The sequence below is a fragment of the Ceratotherium simum genome, chromosome X, assembly GCF_057802395.1.
Source record: "Ceratotherium simum simum isolate JZ-2026a chromosome X, ASM5780239v1, whole genome shotgun sequence".
Classification (NCBI taxonomy): domain Eukaryota; kingdom Metazoa; phylum Chordata; class Mammalia; order Perissodactyla; family Rhinocerotidae; genus Ceratotherium; species Ceratotherium simum.
In genome coordinates, this window is record NC_141940.1 from 36130063 (window position 1) to 36148195 (window position 18133).

The 18133-nt window shown below is 37.6% G+C and overlaps 1 protein-coding gene across 1 annotated transcript in view; it reads left to right on the plus strand.

Moving 5' to 3' along the window:
- LOC147911819 (uncharacterized) overlaps positions 1–5459 on the plus strand; it is a 303124-nt gene extending 297665 nt beyond the window's left edge. The window contains exon 4 of the mRNA XM_087427422.1: positions 5336–5459. Coding sequence (XP_087283548.1) covers positions 5336–5406 — 71 coding nt within the window. The 3' untranslated portion in view covers positions 5407–5459. The remainder of the gene's footprint in view (positions 1–5335) is intronic.
- Positions 5460–18133: the final 12674 nt, after the last annotated feature.

The following is an 18133-nucleotide window of genomic DNA, read 5'->3' on the forward strand; positions in this document are numbered from 1 at the left end:
GTCACTCCTAAAGACTAGAAAATATCCCATAGACAAGAAAATTAAATCTTAATGAAATTCCAGACACAATGATAGGGAATGAAGGAAATATTTTATGCAGGGGGACCCGCCCAACAATTTTGAATCATACTACCTAGGTTCCTTTAAGGCCAACTCTGTGCTAAGGAGAGCAGTTAGATATTTATTGTATAGATACTATTGGCAGAAAATATTATTGGCATATTATTTTCTCTTTAGCCAACATTTGGTTGATTGTTATGTGCATTATCACATTTAATACCCATAACAATCTTATGTGGCTTGCCATTATGATTCCCCCCACTAACAGATGAGTAAATGAAAATCCAAAGAGGTTAAGAAATTGGATAAAGAGAACAGATTAGTGGTTACCAGAGGGGAAGGGGGTTAAGGGGTGGGCAAAGGGGATAAAGGGGCACATGTGTATAGTGTGGATAAAAATTAGACTATTGGTGGTAAGCACAATGTATTCTATACAGAAACTGATAAACAATAATGTACACCTGAAATTACACAATGTTATAAACCCTTATGATGTCAGTAAAAAAAAAAGAAATTGGATAAGAGCATACAGAAAGTAATTGGCAGAGCCAACATTGGAACCCAGGTGGTCCTGGAGTCCATGTTCTTAAAACTGCATTCTATAGCCTATTGGGAATTAGAGAGAAATGCAAAAGAGTTGCAAGTGTTGTTGACATCACATCATTCATCATAATGGAGAAGGCAAGGTCCTTTTTTGGGTTCATGAAGTATTATGCTTCCTCTGGTCACTACCTCCTATACCCATGTGCCCCATGGAGTGAGCCTCAGGGCTCTTACTTTCTAAGAACACTCAGGACACTGCCTTATGTCACTATTTTAAACCCCTGCAGAAGGACAGGAGGGAAGGAGGGCTTTGCAGGGTTGGTGCACACACTGCCCAGCTTCTGTGAGATTACAAGCAATGAGAACTTTGTATCTATTCTCCTCTCTCTCCCTATCTCATTCTCTAATCTCCTTTCACCCATGGTAGCATTGACTAGTGCTAACCTCTGGCCAAAGAATGTCAACTTTTCTAGTGTTTAACGAGAGCTATTGATTTCAAGGCTCATAAAGTTCTGGAGGATCCCTGTTGTCAAGAATGGATCGTTAACTCTTCACACAGCTAGTGAAGGACTGCTGGATTAAATTTCTTATTCAGTACGCACAGGGCAAAGACTTTAGGATAAGCAACAAGATGCCCTCAATTTATCGATAGATGTTAATGTGCTGCTCCACTGCCATTGAGGGAAATGAGCCAATTTCTCATCCTGCACATGTTGGAGAGCATTTCTTATCCTTCTTGCACTAAAATAAACATACTCGAGTAGATAATTCTATCCCAGGGCCCTTTAAGCCAATCATGCTTCCCGTCTTTAAAAGTCCATTAGAAATAGGGGCCATCCATCATTGTAGGAAAGCTCTTCATGGAGAGGCAAAGGAAGTAAGGGAAGGGGAGAAGACAGATCCCAAATTTAACCCAGAATTTTTAGATAGGTTTCATATAAGTTCCTGCAACCAGAATTTATAGATGAAGTAAGTAATGGGCTAGGAAAGGCAAAATAGTCCTTAGATGCCCAGATATTAAATCCCTAAAAATTCTTCCTTTAGCAACAGATTCATTATTAGGGGTTTAAGGCTATTGCAACTATTAAAATACAAATATCCTGTAGTTAGGTGTGTGGTGATTATAAAGTCATGATGATCTAAGGCATTCATGGAAACCACTCTTGTTGCTTAACTACACTGTTAGTGTTTAATATGGTGGAATATTTCATTTGGATAAGTCCAATGAGGTCTTCTATTTCAAATTTTCACTCGGCTCACCAAACTCCTCTGCAACGTTCCTGACAGATAGGGCTTCAAGAGATGACTGGGAACTCTATTTTCCAAGGCAGCCCACTGTGCTGCAGGTGTTTGAAATTGAGTCCAGATTGACCTCTCTTGAACCTCTACTCCTTGGCTTTGGTGCTGCCCCTTAGACCTTCAATCTAGAGCTAAAGCAAATAACACTCCCTCTCCCCAGCCTTTGACATAAAGGAAAATATTGTTGAGAGATCTGAATTCTCCTGATTTTTATGTGTTGGCAACTAATTTGAAAACTTTAAAAATATACTCATTGGTGAGAAATTGGAACCCTTATGCATTACTGGTAGGAATGTAAAGTGGTGCAGCCACTGTGGAAAATAGTGTGGTGGTTACTCAAAAAATTTAGCATAGAACTACCATATGATCCAGCAATTCCACCTCTGGGTATATATCCCCAAAAATTTAAAGCAGGGATTCAAACAGATATTTGTACACCCATGTTCATAGCAACATTATTTACAATAGCCAAAAGGTGGAAACAACCCAAATCCATCAACAGATGAATGGATAAACAAAATGTGGTATATCCATACAATAGAATATTAATCAACCTTAAAAAGGAAGGAAATTCTAACACATGCTACAATGTGGATGACCTTTGAAAATATAAGCTAAGTGAAATATGCCAGACACAAAAGGATGAACATTTTATTATTCCACTTATATGAGGTACCCAGAGTAATCAAATTCATAGATACAGAAAGCAGAATGGTGGTTGCCAGCAGCTGTCAGGAGACAAGAATGAGGAGTTATATTTTTAATGGGTACAGAGTTTAAGTTAAGTTTGGGAAGATGAGAAAGTTCTGGAGATGGATGGTGGTAATGGTTGCACAACAATGTGAACAGCCTTAATGCCACTGAAGTGTACACTTAAAAGCGAATAAAATGGTAAATTTTATGTTTTGTATATTTTACCACAATTAAAAAAACCTGGTGAAATCTGAATACATTCAAGAGCTTAATTAACAGAAAAAAAATTTCCAATGGTACAAATAAAACATGTCTACATGGCACCAAGAACTGGACCCAAGTCTCTGTGGTCTGGACAGAACCAAGTACAACAGACTTTGTCACCTCCTTTGATCTGGATCAGAGATTTTAATAAGCACAGACTTATTCTCACACTAAAACAATGACACTTTCTGAATACTTACAATATGAAAGGCATTGCTCCAAGCACCATTTGTTTATTAACTCATTTAATCCTCCCCACAATCCTGTGAAGTAAATAATGTTATTAGCGTTATTTTACTGAGGAAGAAACTAAAGCATGCCAATAGCATTATGTGGCTTCTAAAACATTTAATACATAGTAAGATTGCTGTTCATTACAAACCCCCAGATATTTTTCCTTCCCGCGAACTGCTGCCCAGTCAGTTCTCCCCTGTTGCTGTGATTATTCTGCTTTCTATTTTATTGGTTATTCCTCTCAACTTGGAATAAAGACATAGAAGTGAGCTTATCAGGTCTTCTTATAGGACAAACATACTGAGGAAAACAAATACTGCTGCCCACATAGCATACTAACATATCCCCTAGAGGGTCTTTTGGTGCCTAAAGCCAACACTCAGGGCGGGGGGTGGGGTTCAGCCTGTTCAAACCCACATTGTAAGCCAACTTGGTCATTTATACATCACTGTAATTAAATGTAGAAGCTCCTATGTAAATAGGTTTTAGTAGGGAGAAATAACCTTAGTTGAACTTGGGAAGGAAAACATCCACTGATCAAGTGAGGGACACTGAAAGGTGACTAGGGAAATACTGAACACTGAATATCTCACTAGCTCTTCTGCCTCAAGCCCACCCTGCTGACATGTTTGCACTTCAACTTTGCCACTAGCAACCCTCTCTCAGAACCCTCTCTCAGCTGGGTCCTCTTCCAGTGCTGTCTTATGAGATTATGGAGGGAGTACTCAAATCCCCAGCCTCAGCGTCTGGTAAGAAGAAAACCAAAACAGCAAGAGATCAGGAAAGTATTTTAGGAGAGGACTAGCTGAGGGACCTGTGATGGTTAGTTTGGAGAAGATAAGGTTTAGTGTCACTAGGCCCTGATCATAATAGAATAGCAGTAGCTATGGTTATACTCAGTGCCAAGAACTGACCTAAGCACTGCCTGTGCATCATCTCTTTTAATTTTCACAAAAAAAAAAAACTATAAAGAAGGTACTATTGTTACACCTAGTTTGTACGTAACATAATTTTAGGCTAAGAGAAGGGAAGTTTGCACAGTGAATAGGTAGTAAAGCTTACCCCACTACCTGATTACATACTTCCCATTTATCCCTGTTTCCTCCTGTTTCTTCCATAGCAATTTCTACAATTTGTATTTATTTTATTTTTTGTTTATTCCCTAACTAGAGTATAAACTCCAAAGGGGCAAGAACCATATCTAGTATTGTTCCACATTATATCTCTCCTGCCTAACGTGGTGCCTGTATATTACTTAGCACTTAATAAACACTTATGGGAGGAAGGGAAGCAAAGAAGAAGGGGGAAACTAAAACCCAGGTAGCTCTAACTCCGGAGCCTGTGCTCTAAACCACTAAATTACACTGCTGAATTGTTGTAGGCTGCCAGCACCAAATTTTGGCCAACACTCTGGTTCAGTCATCTGCCAAGTTCACAACAAACCCAGATCAATGTGCTGTGTCAAAGCAGCCAAGTCAACAGCAGGCAGAGCTCCTAAGACAGTCTATTCAATGTTGTCTTACTCTGTTTGCCACCCCCATGGTCCAATTCTAGGTAGCACTGTTCTAACTGGAATACACATTCTAACAAACCATCCTACCACATAGAGCTGGCCTGGGTTGTGGTTCACAAAAGCAGATCCACAATTTTCCTGAGAAGCAAATATGCCAAGGCACTTTTTCTGCATTCCAGCAGCCTTGGTACGAGAATCATTTGTTTCACCTTCTGTCCCTCTGTTTTAATTAGTCCTCTTTCTCAGCTCCTCAGTGGCTTTGCTATGAAAACCTGTTAAAATTAAAAGAAGATTTTCCTGATTAAATCCCCTCCCTGCACTTCCAAACCTTCAGTTGTCTATTTATGACTGTGAGCTCCATTTTACTAAGTTCTATTTCTAGGCCACTAATATCATCTCATGCAGAGAAAGATGTATTCAGCATTCCATGTGGTGTCACTTTCTGAAGGGGGTGAAGTCTCATCTCCAATGCCTTACTATTCTTTTTTTACAGAGAGTTTTAGAACACATAAACCAACTGTTTTGAAGAAATAGCTCCCTTATGTCCTTGCCATTCCTATTACTGGATTCTAATGGTGGAGAGTAAATGTATATCTCACAACATATATACATTCACTCTTGAGAAGCGGAGATAATTCTCAAGAAAAAAATAACCCTCTGTCAGGGAAAACTTGATGTTCTGTAGGACTTGGTGAAATCCAAACTAAAATACAAACTTTTTTCCTCAAGTTATTACAGGAGCTGAAAAATCTAGGACCTGCTACCAAGACCCTTTTTCTTCTTTGGATGTGATGCCCTGAAACCCATCTGAAAATTACACTTGGGACTTTAATGAATGTAAACAAACTGTCTGTGTCACTGGTTTGTGTTGCTCTCTTTGTGGAGTCTCCACTGGCTTAGGAGAGCCCAGCTTGAATCTGGAATGAAAAGATACAGGGATTTCTGATCTTCAAGAAAGTAATCAACACGAATTTTGGATAAGATATAATGAAAATGTAGTAATGTACAAAAAACTAAAACATGAGCTCTGTATGTCAATATCTTCTGTTATTGTTGTCACTGAACTAAGTCATATAGAACCTGTCATGACTGCATGTTATCACACAATCCAAGTTACATCATATTCTGTAGCTTAGACATAGTAAAAGCTATCATTAAGTAAGTGCTTAATATATGTCAGGCACCATGCCATGTGTTTTCGTTTATTCAGTTATTCAGTCTTCATAGGTACTATTACTATTCACATTTTATACATGAGGAAGCTCAAGTGCAGAGAAGTAAATAACTTGCCCCATGATCACAGAGCTTGTAAGTGACAGAACTAAGATTACAACACAGGTCTGTCTGACTCTAAACATCACACTCTTAGCCACCATCCTATAATGTCTCTCAGATAAGATGAGAAACGGTTTAAGAGGACTAGGTGAAAAAAACATAAAGCACGAGATGATCGTGGTTGGGCTGTTTTTACAGTAAAGCAAACTCTAAGAATCTAAATATTCTAAGCCAGCTTTGAAAGAAAACTGAAAATTATTCTAACATCTAGGAAAACACCTTTGGAAAAAAGAAAGCAGTTAACAAAAGGAGAATTTCCAGAATAGGCAAACCTATATTGAGAGCAGTAGCTGGGTGGGGGGAGATGGAGAGTAACTGCTAACAAGTGTGGAGTTTCTTTTTGGGAGGATAAAAATGTTCTGGATTTAGATAGTGGTGATGGTTGTACAACCCTGTGAATATACAAAAAACCACTGAATTGTATGCTTTAAAAGGGCAAATTTTATGGTATGTAAATTATATGTCAATAAAGCTGTTATTTAAAGAAACAAGAGAGGATAACGAAATCAGAAGGCTTAAGAACATGTTGGCAGAAACTTGCTTTAGGAATAGAGATCCAAAAGGGCTGGAAGTTCAAGGTTATTCGTGATCTGCTTCTCTGGAGACACCATATGGCTTCTCTAGAGCCCTATTCCCAAACTTGTCAGGACACCTAGAAGACAGCGACACTGCCTGGCCACACTACTGTGCTTCCTTCTGGGCATTTGTGTATGGTGGTGGGAGTGGGTAGGGAAAGGGTACACAGTTACATTGAACCTTCTTTCTTTAGGTGCATTTTGGTAAACAGGTTGATCCTATTTCTAACCCAATCCTGTTCGTGGAGAGCTGATTGGTGCACCAATCTGAAGGGTTATGTTGTCATCACTATGAACCCAAGAAGAGTGTCCTGTGAACTGATAACAAAAGAATTTAGGGCCTAGATAGACCACAGTACAGTCCTCCAGTCTGTGATATCACGTTGGGCCTTGGCTACATATCATAACTGGAAAGTTCTTGAAGGAGGCTAAAAAATAGCCCTTTCTCCCAAGAACTTCCAAACGCAGTTGAGCTATGCTCCTTAGGTCAGTTTCTGGCCTAAAAACAGGATAGAGTATCTATGGTTGTGTCTTCACATACACACCCAGCATTTCTGATAATTTAACCTATTTTTAAGCAGCTTAAAAGATTTCCTTATCTAGCAAGGCAGATATTGAAACTGACTTTCTCCCTTGATTAGAATGCCAGCTTAATTGGGACAGGATAGATGATAGCTAAATTGACTCAGTCTCTCCAAATGGCCCTTGCTATTGGATATCATCCCAGTTCCTAGAAACAATCTTAGTGAAGAGCTCAAGGATCTTCCTTTTTGAATCTGAAAGGATACAGATAAACTGTTGCCAAGTTACCTCTTGGCCTCAGAATTACTTACTATTATAGGGACAAGATCCTGCAGGCAGAACAATATCTGAGTTTGATTAATGATGGTGAAGACTCTCAGATCAAACATGTCTCCTGAACTGGCCACTCCCACTAGGTCCTATTTCCCAACACTGCAGAAGTCATAATTTGTATCAGCACCAATGATTTATAAAGAAACAAGAGAAATATGAACATCTTCTCTATACAAACTATTATTCAGTGACCTTCTCAGCTGAACTTCTCTTCAACTATTAGCAGTTTGGAATCATAGCATCATCCATTAATCTCAAGGGTAATTTCCCCTGGCATTGCAGTAGGTGCTCTGATTTAATCTTTGACTTCAGTGCCACAAGTCCCTGTTCTTAGCAAACTGAACAATGTCCTGGTCTAATATCTGTCTAAATGGGATATATTCTCAGGCCATGGAATTTAATGGGGTCAATTTGTACAGTGTGTCTGATTTCCATTACTACTGCTAAATATATATTTAGAATGAGCATAAGCCAGAAGAGTAGGGCCCAGTGTTGTGACCCTGCATTTCATTCTATTAAGTCTCCAATTCAATGGTTCAAGCCATGTTTTAGATCCCCAGGATTCCATGGTGGGTCTTTGGGGTCTCTAAAGAAGCTTCAAGGGGCAAGATTGACTGTGCAGGCTCCGTATCCCAACCTATCACCTGCTTTACCAGAGCAATTCCATTTTTATCTGTTTTATTTATTGGGGTTCCACAGAAGATTTCATTTGAAAACTGTGATGCCACTGGTAAAATATATATATATATATTAATTTTATAAGCCATTATTGCAATCAATCCAGACATGATTGACCATGAACGTGGATGGAATCTCCAAGTACTAAAATTGGAGTATCAAGAAAAGCTCCCTGTTCAAAAATACATGATTAAGCTTGCCATTAATTAATTTATCACATCCACTTTTGTAGCAATTTTTTCATCCTAAAGTACAGGCAAGTACTTTCAGATAGTCATAAGTACAAAGAAGAAAATAAAACAGGGTAATAGGATAGCATAACCAGAGTGGTGGACAAATGAATTATTTTAGATAGAGTGGAGGTCAGGGAAGACCCCCAGGAGGTGACATTTGGGCTGAGATGGTATGGACAGAAAAACAATACAACTGGAACTCAGTGAACCAGTGCAATATATGCAGAATGACTCAAGTTGAGATCAGAGAGGTAGTTCATGTAGCCACCAAATGAGTTTAAGAATGGATTGATTAACATTTGCAAAAGATTTTTCCTGGGGCTGGTTGTGGAGGAGAGCAAGAGAGGAATTGGAAAAAGCATTAAGGAGACTATTACGGTAGTTCAGTTGAGCGATGATGACTAATTAGAGTGGTAACAGAGGCGATTGAGAAAAGTAGATATATGTGGGATATACTTTTAGAGATAAGGTTGAGAGCATTTGATGATGCATTGAATGTGAGTTGTGAAAGAAAAAGGGAAATCAAGGATGATGCTTGTGTTTTAGAGTTAAGCATTTGGGTGAATGGTACTACCATTAAGTGAGATGAAAAATACTGTGTAATGAACAGATAGGTTTGACCAGGACAGACGAGGGAAGTAGGGGACAAATCAGGTGAATTATGTTTTGAGCATATTATGATTGTGATACTTATTAGACATCCAAGAGATATCAAGAAGCCAACTGGATAAAGGTGTCTGGAGTACTAAGGAGATATAAATTTAGGAAAAATCAGCATAGAGATGATATGAAAGCTATAACACTAAATGAGATCACCTACACAATGAGTATAGACAGAGAAGAAAAGGCAGGACAAAATTAAGCACTTGGGAACCCCAAATTTTAGAAGCCAGAGGAAGAGGGAGCCAACAAAGTAGCAGATAAAAAGCATTCTGTCAGGTAGGAGGGAAACCAGGAGAATGTGGTGTCATGAAAGTCTGGAGAGGAGAGTATTTCAGAAAGGCGGGTGTGGTCACCTGTGTCAAAAGTTTCTGAGAAGTAGAGGAAGATAAAAACAGAGAAGTGATGGTGGAATTTCAGGCTTTGGCCAATGAGTAGGAAGATTTGGGGAGGGACAAGTCATTACAGTCTTCCCACCCTATCTGAAATCCTGTCACTTGGCTGGCCACCTAATTTGTAGAGGTATAAGAATAGCCATGGGCAGTAGAAGACTGCATGAAAGAACTAGAGAAGAAGTTATAAAGAGAAAACATTGTAAACAAACATCTCCTGGCCAATTGTTGCTTAAAACTGTTGCTGGGAATAATATCTGAACCATTAAAGTTTAACAGATCAAGTCTTTGATTTTTAGGGGGCTAAAGGCAATAACATGACCACAGATGTGCCTAGAAAAAGATGTACTTCTTCTACCACCCCAGGAGAAGAGCGAGAGTCAATAAAGAGAGATTCAAAATGTGCACAGGGAACTGCCAATATTAACCCTGTGCAAACAACAGTCAAATCATTTCAACAGAAAGATGTGTAGGCATTTAAAACCACAATCTATATTAAAAGGAGATATCCTAGAAGCCCCAGTCCCTTATGAATATTGCAATATATAATCATCACGCCTTCCTCTGATGCACTGCCTATCTTGCTGCCCATGTTTAGCTAGCTCTTTCCCCATTAACTTGGTTGTTTCCCCAGTATATATCTTTTAACACATGGTAGAGATAAGGCTTCTGATCCAAACTGGTGAAATACTTAGAATTATAATTACCACTGGGTACTAAATACTGACTAGTTTAAAAATAAAAGGTCCTTCTACAACTGTTGATCTAATTGCCTCATGTTAAAATTAATGCAGATCAAGTCACTCTTTGCAGTGTGGATGGGTTTGTGCACATATGTGTGTGTGTAGATGCACATGTGCATCTATGAATCTAAGTACACTGTACATTTGATAAATGAGCAATTCAGGACGATCAACCTAGTTTCATTTACCTCCATTAAAGGACCAACAATTTGATTCAAACTCTGTTTTGTATAGATATCTTTTGAAAACTATGTGTTCCTTTTTTAAGGTAAAATACCTTTGCATAGTTTCGACATGTTTTCCTTGACTTAAGTCTATTAAGAACTTCATTTTATGACCTCATAAATGACTTCTTAATAATGATCTCCCAAGTTATCAAATACCTCAATTATATAAGGATGTTTTGGGGGAGTATAATTTGTATGCCCCTTTGCCATAGGGCCCCAGAGCCCTGTGCTTTTGGAGTTTTTATGTTTACCTAATTAAATTATATTTCTCCTCCCCTCATGTCAACTTTCATATTGTACTGCTGCAAGTGCACCTGCCTGAGGCAATCCCTCTCCCTCCTAATTAGCAGCAGTCTTGGAAACCAAGTTTGGAAAGCTGTTAGAACTATGGAAGGAATAAAAGTAAATAGATATCATCAAGGTTGTAACATACAAGAGCAACACAGAAAAATCCACCACATTTTTATATAGTAACAATGAACATGTAGAAACTAAAATTAAAAACACAATGTCATTTACAATTGTCCCAGTGAAAATGAAATACTAAGGTATAGACTTAAAAAACATGTACAGGATCTACATACTGAAAATTACAAAATTCTGGTGAAAGAAATCAAAGGAGACCTAAATAAATGGAGAGACATACTATGTTCATGGATTGGAAGACTCAACAGTAAAGTTTTTCCCAAAATGATTTAAATAAGGTTTAAGCAATTCCTATCAAAATCCTAGCAAGATTATTTTAGACATAGACAAGCTTATTCTAAAATTTACATGGAAAGGTGTAGGCTCTAGAATAGCTAAAACACCCTTGACAAAGAAAAATAAAGTGGGAGAAATAATTCTACCTGATATTAAGGCTTCTAATAGCAAAGTAATTAAGAGAGTGTTGTATTAGTGGAGGGATAGACATATAGATCAATGGAACAAAACATAGAAGCCAGAAATAGACCCACACAAATATGCTCAACTGATTTTTGACAAAATTCAATGGAGGAAGGATAGCCTTTTCAACAAATGGTGCTGGAGCACTTGGACACTCATAGGCATAAAAATAAACCTTGACATAAACCTCGCACCTTATACAGAAAATGTCCCAAAATGGATCATGGACTTAAATGTAAAACTAAAACTGTAATTTTTAAGGAGAAAATCTTAGGCTCTAGGGATAGGCAAGAATTTCTTAGACTTGATGCCAAAAACATGATCCAGAAAAGGAAAATCTGACACATTGGACTTCAGCAAAATTTAAAACTTTTGTTCCATGAAGGATTCTGTTAAGAAAATGAAAAGACAAGTTACAGAGGAGGAGAAAATATTTGCAACCCATATATCTGACAAAGGGCTAGTATCTAGAATGTATAAAGAACTCTCAAAACTCATCAGTAAAAAACAAACAATCCAAGTATAAAATTGGCAAAAAACATGAGACATTTCAATGAAGAGGATACATAATAAGAGGATGGCATATAGGCGCGTGAAAAGATGTTCAGCATCATTAACCATTAAAGAGATGCAAATTAAAACCACAATAACATATTACTACACTCCTACCAGAATGGCTAAAATAAAAAATAGTGACAATCCTAAATGCTAGAGAGTATGCAGAGGAACAGGATCACTCCAATGACAACGTCATTGGGAATTTAAATGGTACAGTCACTCTGGAAAACAGTTTGGCGGTTTCCTATAAAACTGAACACACAAACTACCATATGACCCAGTAACTGCACTCTTGGGCGGTTATCTCAGAGAACTAAAATTTCATGTGCACACAAAAACATGTACATGGATATAAATAGAGGCTTCATTCACAGTAGCCAAAAACCAGATACAACCCAGATGTCTTTGAACAGTAAAAGATTAAATGAGTAAACAAGCCATTGTACATCCATACCATGGAATACTAATCAGCAGTAAAAAGGAGTGAACTATTAATAGAAGCAATGACTTGAATGAATCTCTAGAAAATTATGCTAAGTAATAAAAAAGCCAATCACAAGAGGTTAACATACTGCATGATTCCATTTATATAACTTTTTAAAATGACAAAATCACAGAGATGGAGAACAGATTTGTGATTGCCAGGGGTTAAGGACAGTGTTGGGAGGTGTTGTAGGGAGGTGAGTTTGACTATAAAAGGGCAACACAGGTGTTATTGTGGTTATGGAAATGTTTTGTATCTTGACTGCAGTGGTGGTCACACAAATCTGCCCATGTGATAAAATAGCATAGAAGTAAACACACACACACACACACACACACAACAAGTAAAATTGGGGAAATCTTAATAGAATAGTTGGGTTGTATCAATATTAATTTTCTGGTGTGATATGTTCTATAGTTATGCAAGATGTCATCATCGGGGGAAACTAGGTAAAGCATACTTGGGATATCTCTGTATTATTACTTACAAACGCATGTAGCAAAATCACCTCAAAACAAAACATTTTAAAAATCAATGCACGTTTAAAAAACAAATGGATAATGCAAAATCCATGTTCTAAAACGAATGCATTTCTCACACAAAAGGAAGCTCTCCTGAAGGCTCTCATTTCAACCTAATTTGATTTTTCAGAGGCTCTTTTTCTCCTTATTACCTGGTTCTCAACTGTGTTCCCAATGGGTTAGGTGTTTTTCAGTCTCCTCTCCTTCTTTCTGTGTAGTACTTGTATTTCTCTGGTCCTTGACATGTTTCAAGTGCACTATAACCACTGATGAAAGGCACTTACTGTCTTAAACACGCCTTTGGGACGCAGGTGAGTGGAGGAGAATTCCCCTTGGGGAATCTGGGACTGAATACAAGTGATTTATACAACAAAGTAGAAAGAGTAGAGTGATATAACAGGGATTGAAACTCAAATAATGGTAATGGAAGAGACCCTTATTCATTATTCCTTTCTCCTCTCTTGCTTTGTATACTCTCTCTATTCCAACACTTAATTCTCCATACTGTCCCCGACAAATTCAGAAGCCTATCTTTAAGTTGGGCAGTTTGTTGGGAGAAAAGACACCAGGCTTTCAAAGGGAGCATGTGTTCAAACCACCAGAGCCAATCAGAATGACTTCAGACTCATGAATGATGTTCTTACTCTAACTTCTGGTTTGCTCCTGTTGTCTTTTGACTCAGGATCACCCCATCAACTTTGGTGCTCAGATTAGTCTCACTCAGGTTTGGATGTCCTCGGTAACTGATCCCAATATCTGAACCTGTCTTTCTCTCCAAATCCTAATTCACTAACTGGATTCTGGTGTCTATCTGTTGGCTTCTGCCATTTTTGACCCCTTTGTATCTTGGACTGGCAGCCCATGTTGGCTTAGCTCACTACACAGTCAAATAGTTGAGTGCCCAATTTCTGGAGTTAGACTGCCTAAGTTTGAATTATTAACTCCCCACTTACTATCTAGGGGCTGGAGGATCTTCAACAACAAACTTACTCCTCTAGGTTTCAGTTTCCTCTGTAAAATGGGTATAATAATGGTTCCTTCCTCTAGGTTGTGGTGAGGATTCAATGAATTACATGAAGCACATAGAAGAGTGCCTGGCACATGATAAATGAAATAATGCATTGAAAGTCATTACCAATGTTCCTATCACATAGTAAATGCTTCATAAATTTTAACTATTAGGACTGCTACTACTTATACTACGTATACTACTCTTCTTATAATTAAGAAAGAAAATTGTTTAGAATTTGAGGAAAGACGATCTGAAGCAGAGCTTCGCTGTGCAATGTGATTAACAGCTTTTTCTGGGAAGTATCTAGCATTTCTTATAAAATGTTTAAGCAATTTTTTGGTAGAGTTTGATGAGATTAAAGGCCTTTCTGGGAAGTTAGAGGCATCCAAATGGTCTTAAGAGGAGTGACCTACACAGCAGTCAGTCTTGTGAAAAGTCTAATAACATTTAAACAGATATTCCTTTCTTGATTCTAATCTAACAATGTTATTTACTACTCTTTCATCCTATAAAAAGTCTCCAAGAAAGAAATACAAAAGCATAAAGGGGAGCTAGAAGGAGGTTAATGGAGTCTCCCCTACCCACCATTCCACCCATTCTTTCTCAAGTAGCTAAAAGGAAAGACAAGATGTGCACATAGCTGGTCTTTTAGCACTCTTTTAAGAGTTTACATGTACCTGTCTACCTCTTGAATCTTATACCACTTTGCAGTTAGCTCACTAAACTCCTCCACGAATAGTTCTTTCTTTCCCTTACACAAGTAAAACTCTTTTCTGCCTCAGGGCCTCTGTATCTGTTGCTCCCTCTGCTAGTAATGCTCTACACAATTCTGCAACCCCACTGACCTCATCCAGTTTCAGCACAAAGAGCACTACATAGCCCCTTAGCTTAGAGGTTATACATAGTACTCCACAGTTCTCCATAGTAACAATTTGCACAACTTTAATCACCTGCTTTACCTTTGACACAAATCCTTGTACATCATGAAGTCCTTGTCCCATAGTCATTATTAAAGAAATGTTGGATGGATGGATGGATGGATGAAAGGATAGATAAGTAGATGGGTGAGTGAATGGATGAGTAAATAGATGAATGGTATCATAGATAGATTACAGAAAAATTAGAAATATTCATAAAATGATTGGGTAATAGACAACAAAGGACCTGAATCACCTTTTAATGCAATCCTCATCTTTCATAACTTTAGAAACTGAGCCCAGAAAAAGGAACGCGGCCTGGTTAAAATCTCTGGTTAGTGGCAAAGTCAGGAATAGAACTAGATCTCTCAACTCCAAGCCATTCATTCACTCATACATTCTTTAAACAAATGTTTATTTATTGGGAGCCTATTACATATCAGACACCATTCTAGGCTCTGGGGATACATTAGTAAACAAGACAAAAATTCCTGCCCTCATGGAGCTTATATACTTGTAGAGAGAGTGAGACAATAAGCAAGGTTAGTGAGTAAATTATGTGTTAGGAAGTAGCATATCCATATCTTTTCCTTGAACACATATCGAGCTCATTCTTGACTCATTTACTGTTCTTTAAGAATAAAAAAGACAGTAGCATATCCAAAGTTCTTTCCTTCTGCCCCATTTATTCACACATGCACATCTCTTCTTCAGAGCATGCTCCCCTCCCTGTGGACCATCACAACCCCAGATCTCTTTAGTATTCCATCTTCTTCCCAGTCACATTTTTTTCTGAGTCCTAAGATGCCACCATGTGCTCAGTTTCAGACTCTCAGATAAGGCCTTCTGCTCTGAACTTCTATTCTTTTGCTTCTCTGTACCGTGGAGAAGCAGTCAGGGATTAGCTATTTGTGAGGCTGTGGAGAGAAACAGTCATAAAATTGACATCTACAGAAACTAATTTGGGACTTCTGCTTCCAGGAATATGTGGTAGACATAATTTTCCCTATTTCTCCCACTAAGTACAACTAAAATAGTGAAAATTACATAAAAAACAGACATAAGAAGATTCTGAAAGGCAGAGAGAAGAAAGCACATCAGCTAGGGACCTTGGGACTCAGGGAATGACACAGAGATGAGGTCCCTGGGTTTTTGTTTTGTCTCGTATATCTCAGAATTGTAGCTGAAAAAGCCAATAATCTGGTAATGCCAACGAGCGAAAAAAAAAAAAAAAAAAGCCTTCTCTCTTCAGCCAGATTAAGAAAGAAGCAGCTTAACAAGAGAGAAAACTTTTAAACAATATTGCAATACTGCTGTACTCCAGCCATACATCACAGAAAAAATTGTGGCCCTGCTCTCTTCAGTAAAGGCAGAATAAACAGCTTAGACTTCCACACTCACCTGGTTGTAACAAGGCAGCCCAACCCCCATGCTGGGGTGGCGCCAGATAAGGCCAAGCAAGAAGCTGATACATTGATCACTGTATAATCAAGAATGAGCTTCACCATCCACAGTGTCAGTGGAGGACAGGTGGGGAACCTGGACTGCCACCCTTCCCCAGCATTAATAAGGACTTATCCCTGTCCTCCCTCCAACTAACAACTGCAGAATACACATTATTTTCAAGTGCCCATGTACATATGGCAAGACAGACCATATCCTGAGCCATAACACAGACTTCAACAAATTTAAAAGAATTGAAATCAGGCATAATGTGTTTTCTTATCACAATGGAATCAAATTAGAAACCAATAAAAATAGAAAGATAAAATGAAAATATCTAAAAATCTTGGTAACTAAAGAACAAACTTCTAAATAATCCATGGCTGAAAAAACAAGTCTCAAGGAAAATATAGAAAATACATGGAAATAAATGAAAAGGAGAATACAACATACCAAAATTTGTGGGATATAGCTAAAGCTGTGCTGAGAGGGAAATTTATAGCAATAAATGCACACATTAGAAAAGAAGAAAGTCTCAAAACAATAATCTAACCACTCACCTCAACAACCAAAAGAAAAAAAAAAGTAAAATAAATCCAAAGTAAGCAGAAAGAGAGAAATAGTAAAGATAAAAACAGAAATCAATGAAATTAAAAACAGAAAAACAATAGAGAAAAATCATTGAAAAAAAGAGATAATTCTTTGGAAAAAATCAATGAAATTGACCACCCTTTAGAAAGACTGAGGAGGAAAAAGAGAGAGAAGTCACCAACTACCACTGGGGATTAAAACAGGGTTTATCACTACAGACCCTGCAGACATTACAAGGATAACAAGGAATACTATGAAAAACTATACACACGTAAATTTGAGAACCAGATGAAATGGACCAATTCCTCAAAAAACAAAATCTACTGCAATTTACCCAATATGAAATAGATAATATGCACAGTGCTATAACTATTAAAGTAATTGAAGATGTAATTTTAAAACTGCAAAAAAAATAAATCTCCAAGTCCAGATGGAGACTTCTACCCAAACATTTAAAGAATTAACACCAATTCTACACAATCTCTGCCAGAAAATAGAAGAGGGAAAACTTTTCAATTCATTTTATGAAGTTAGTATTATCCTGATACCAAAACCAGACAAAGACAATACAGAAAAAGATCATTTCAGACAAATATTCCTCATGAACATAGACACAATAATCCTTCACCAAATATTAGCAATTAAAATTCACCAATATAGGAAATGAATTATAAGTCATGACCCAGTGGGGTTTATTCCAAGGATTCAAGACTGACTCAATATTCAAAAATAATTCAGTGTAATAAACCACATTAGCAGGTTAAAGAAGAGAAATCAGATAATCATATCAACTGATGTAGAAAAAGTACTTAGCAAAATTCAACACTGCTTCATGACAAAAACTCTCAAAAACATAGGAATAGAAGGGAACTTCCTCAATTGATAAAGAGAATCTACAAAACACCTACAGCTAACATTACAATTAATGGTGAAAGACTGAATGTTTTATTCCCAAGGTTGGAAACAGGCCAAGGATGTATGTTCTCACCACTTTTATTCAGCACAATGCTGGCAGTTCTAGCCAGTGCGATAAGGCAAGAAAAGTAAATAAAAGGCATACAGATAGCAAAGGAAGAAATAAAAGTGTCCCTATTTACAGACGACGTGATTGCTTATGTAGAAAATCCCAAGGAATCTAAGAAATCTATAAAAGATTGCCCAGAACTAATAAGAGAGTTCAGCAAGATTGCAGGATACAAGATAAACGTTAAAAAATTGTATTTCTATATACTGATGATGAAAATGTGGACATTAAAATTAAAAATACAATTTGTTCAAAATATGAATGACAGGTTAAATCTAACAAAACACGTACAAGACTTGTATGCTGAAAACTACATAACTGATGAAAGAAGTCAAATAACAGTTAAATAAATAGAGAGATATACTGTGTTCATGGATTGGAAGAACAATAGTTC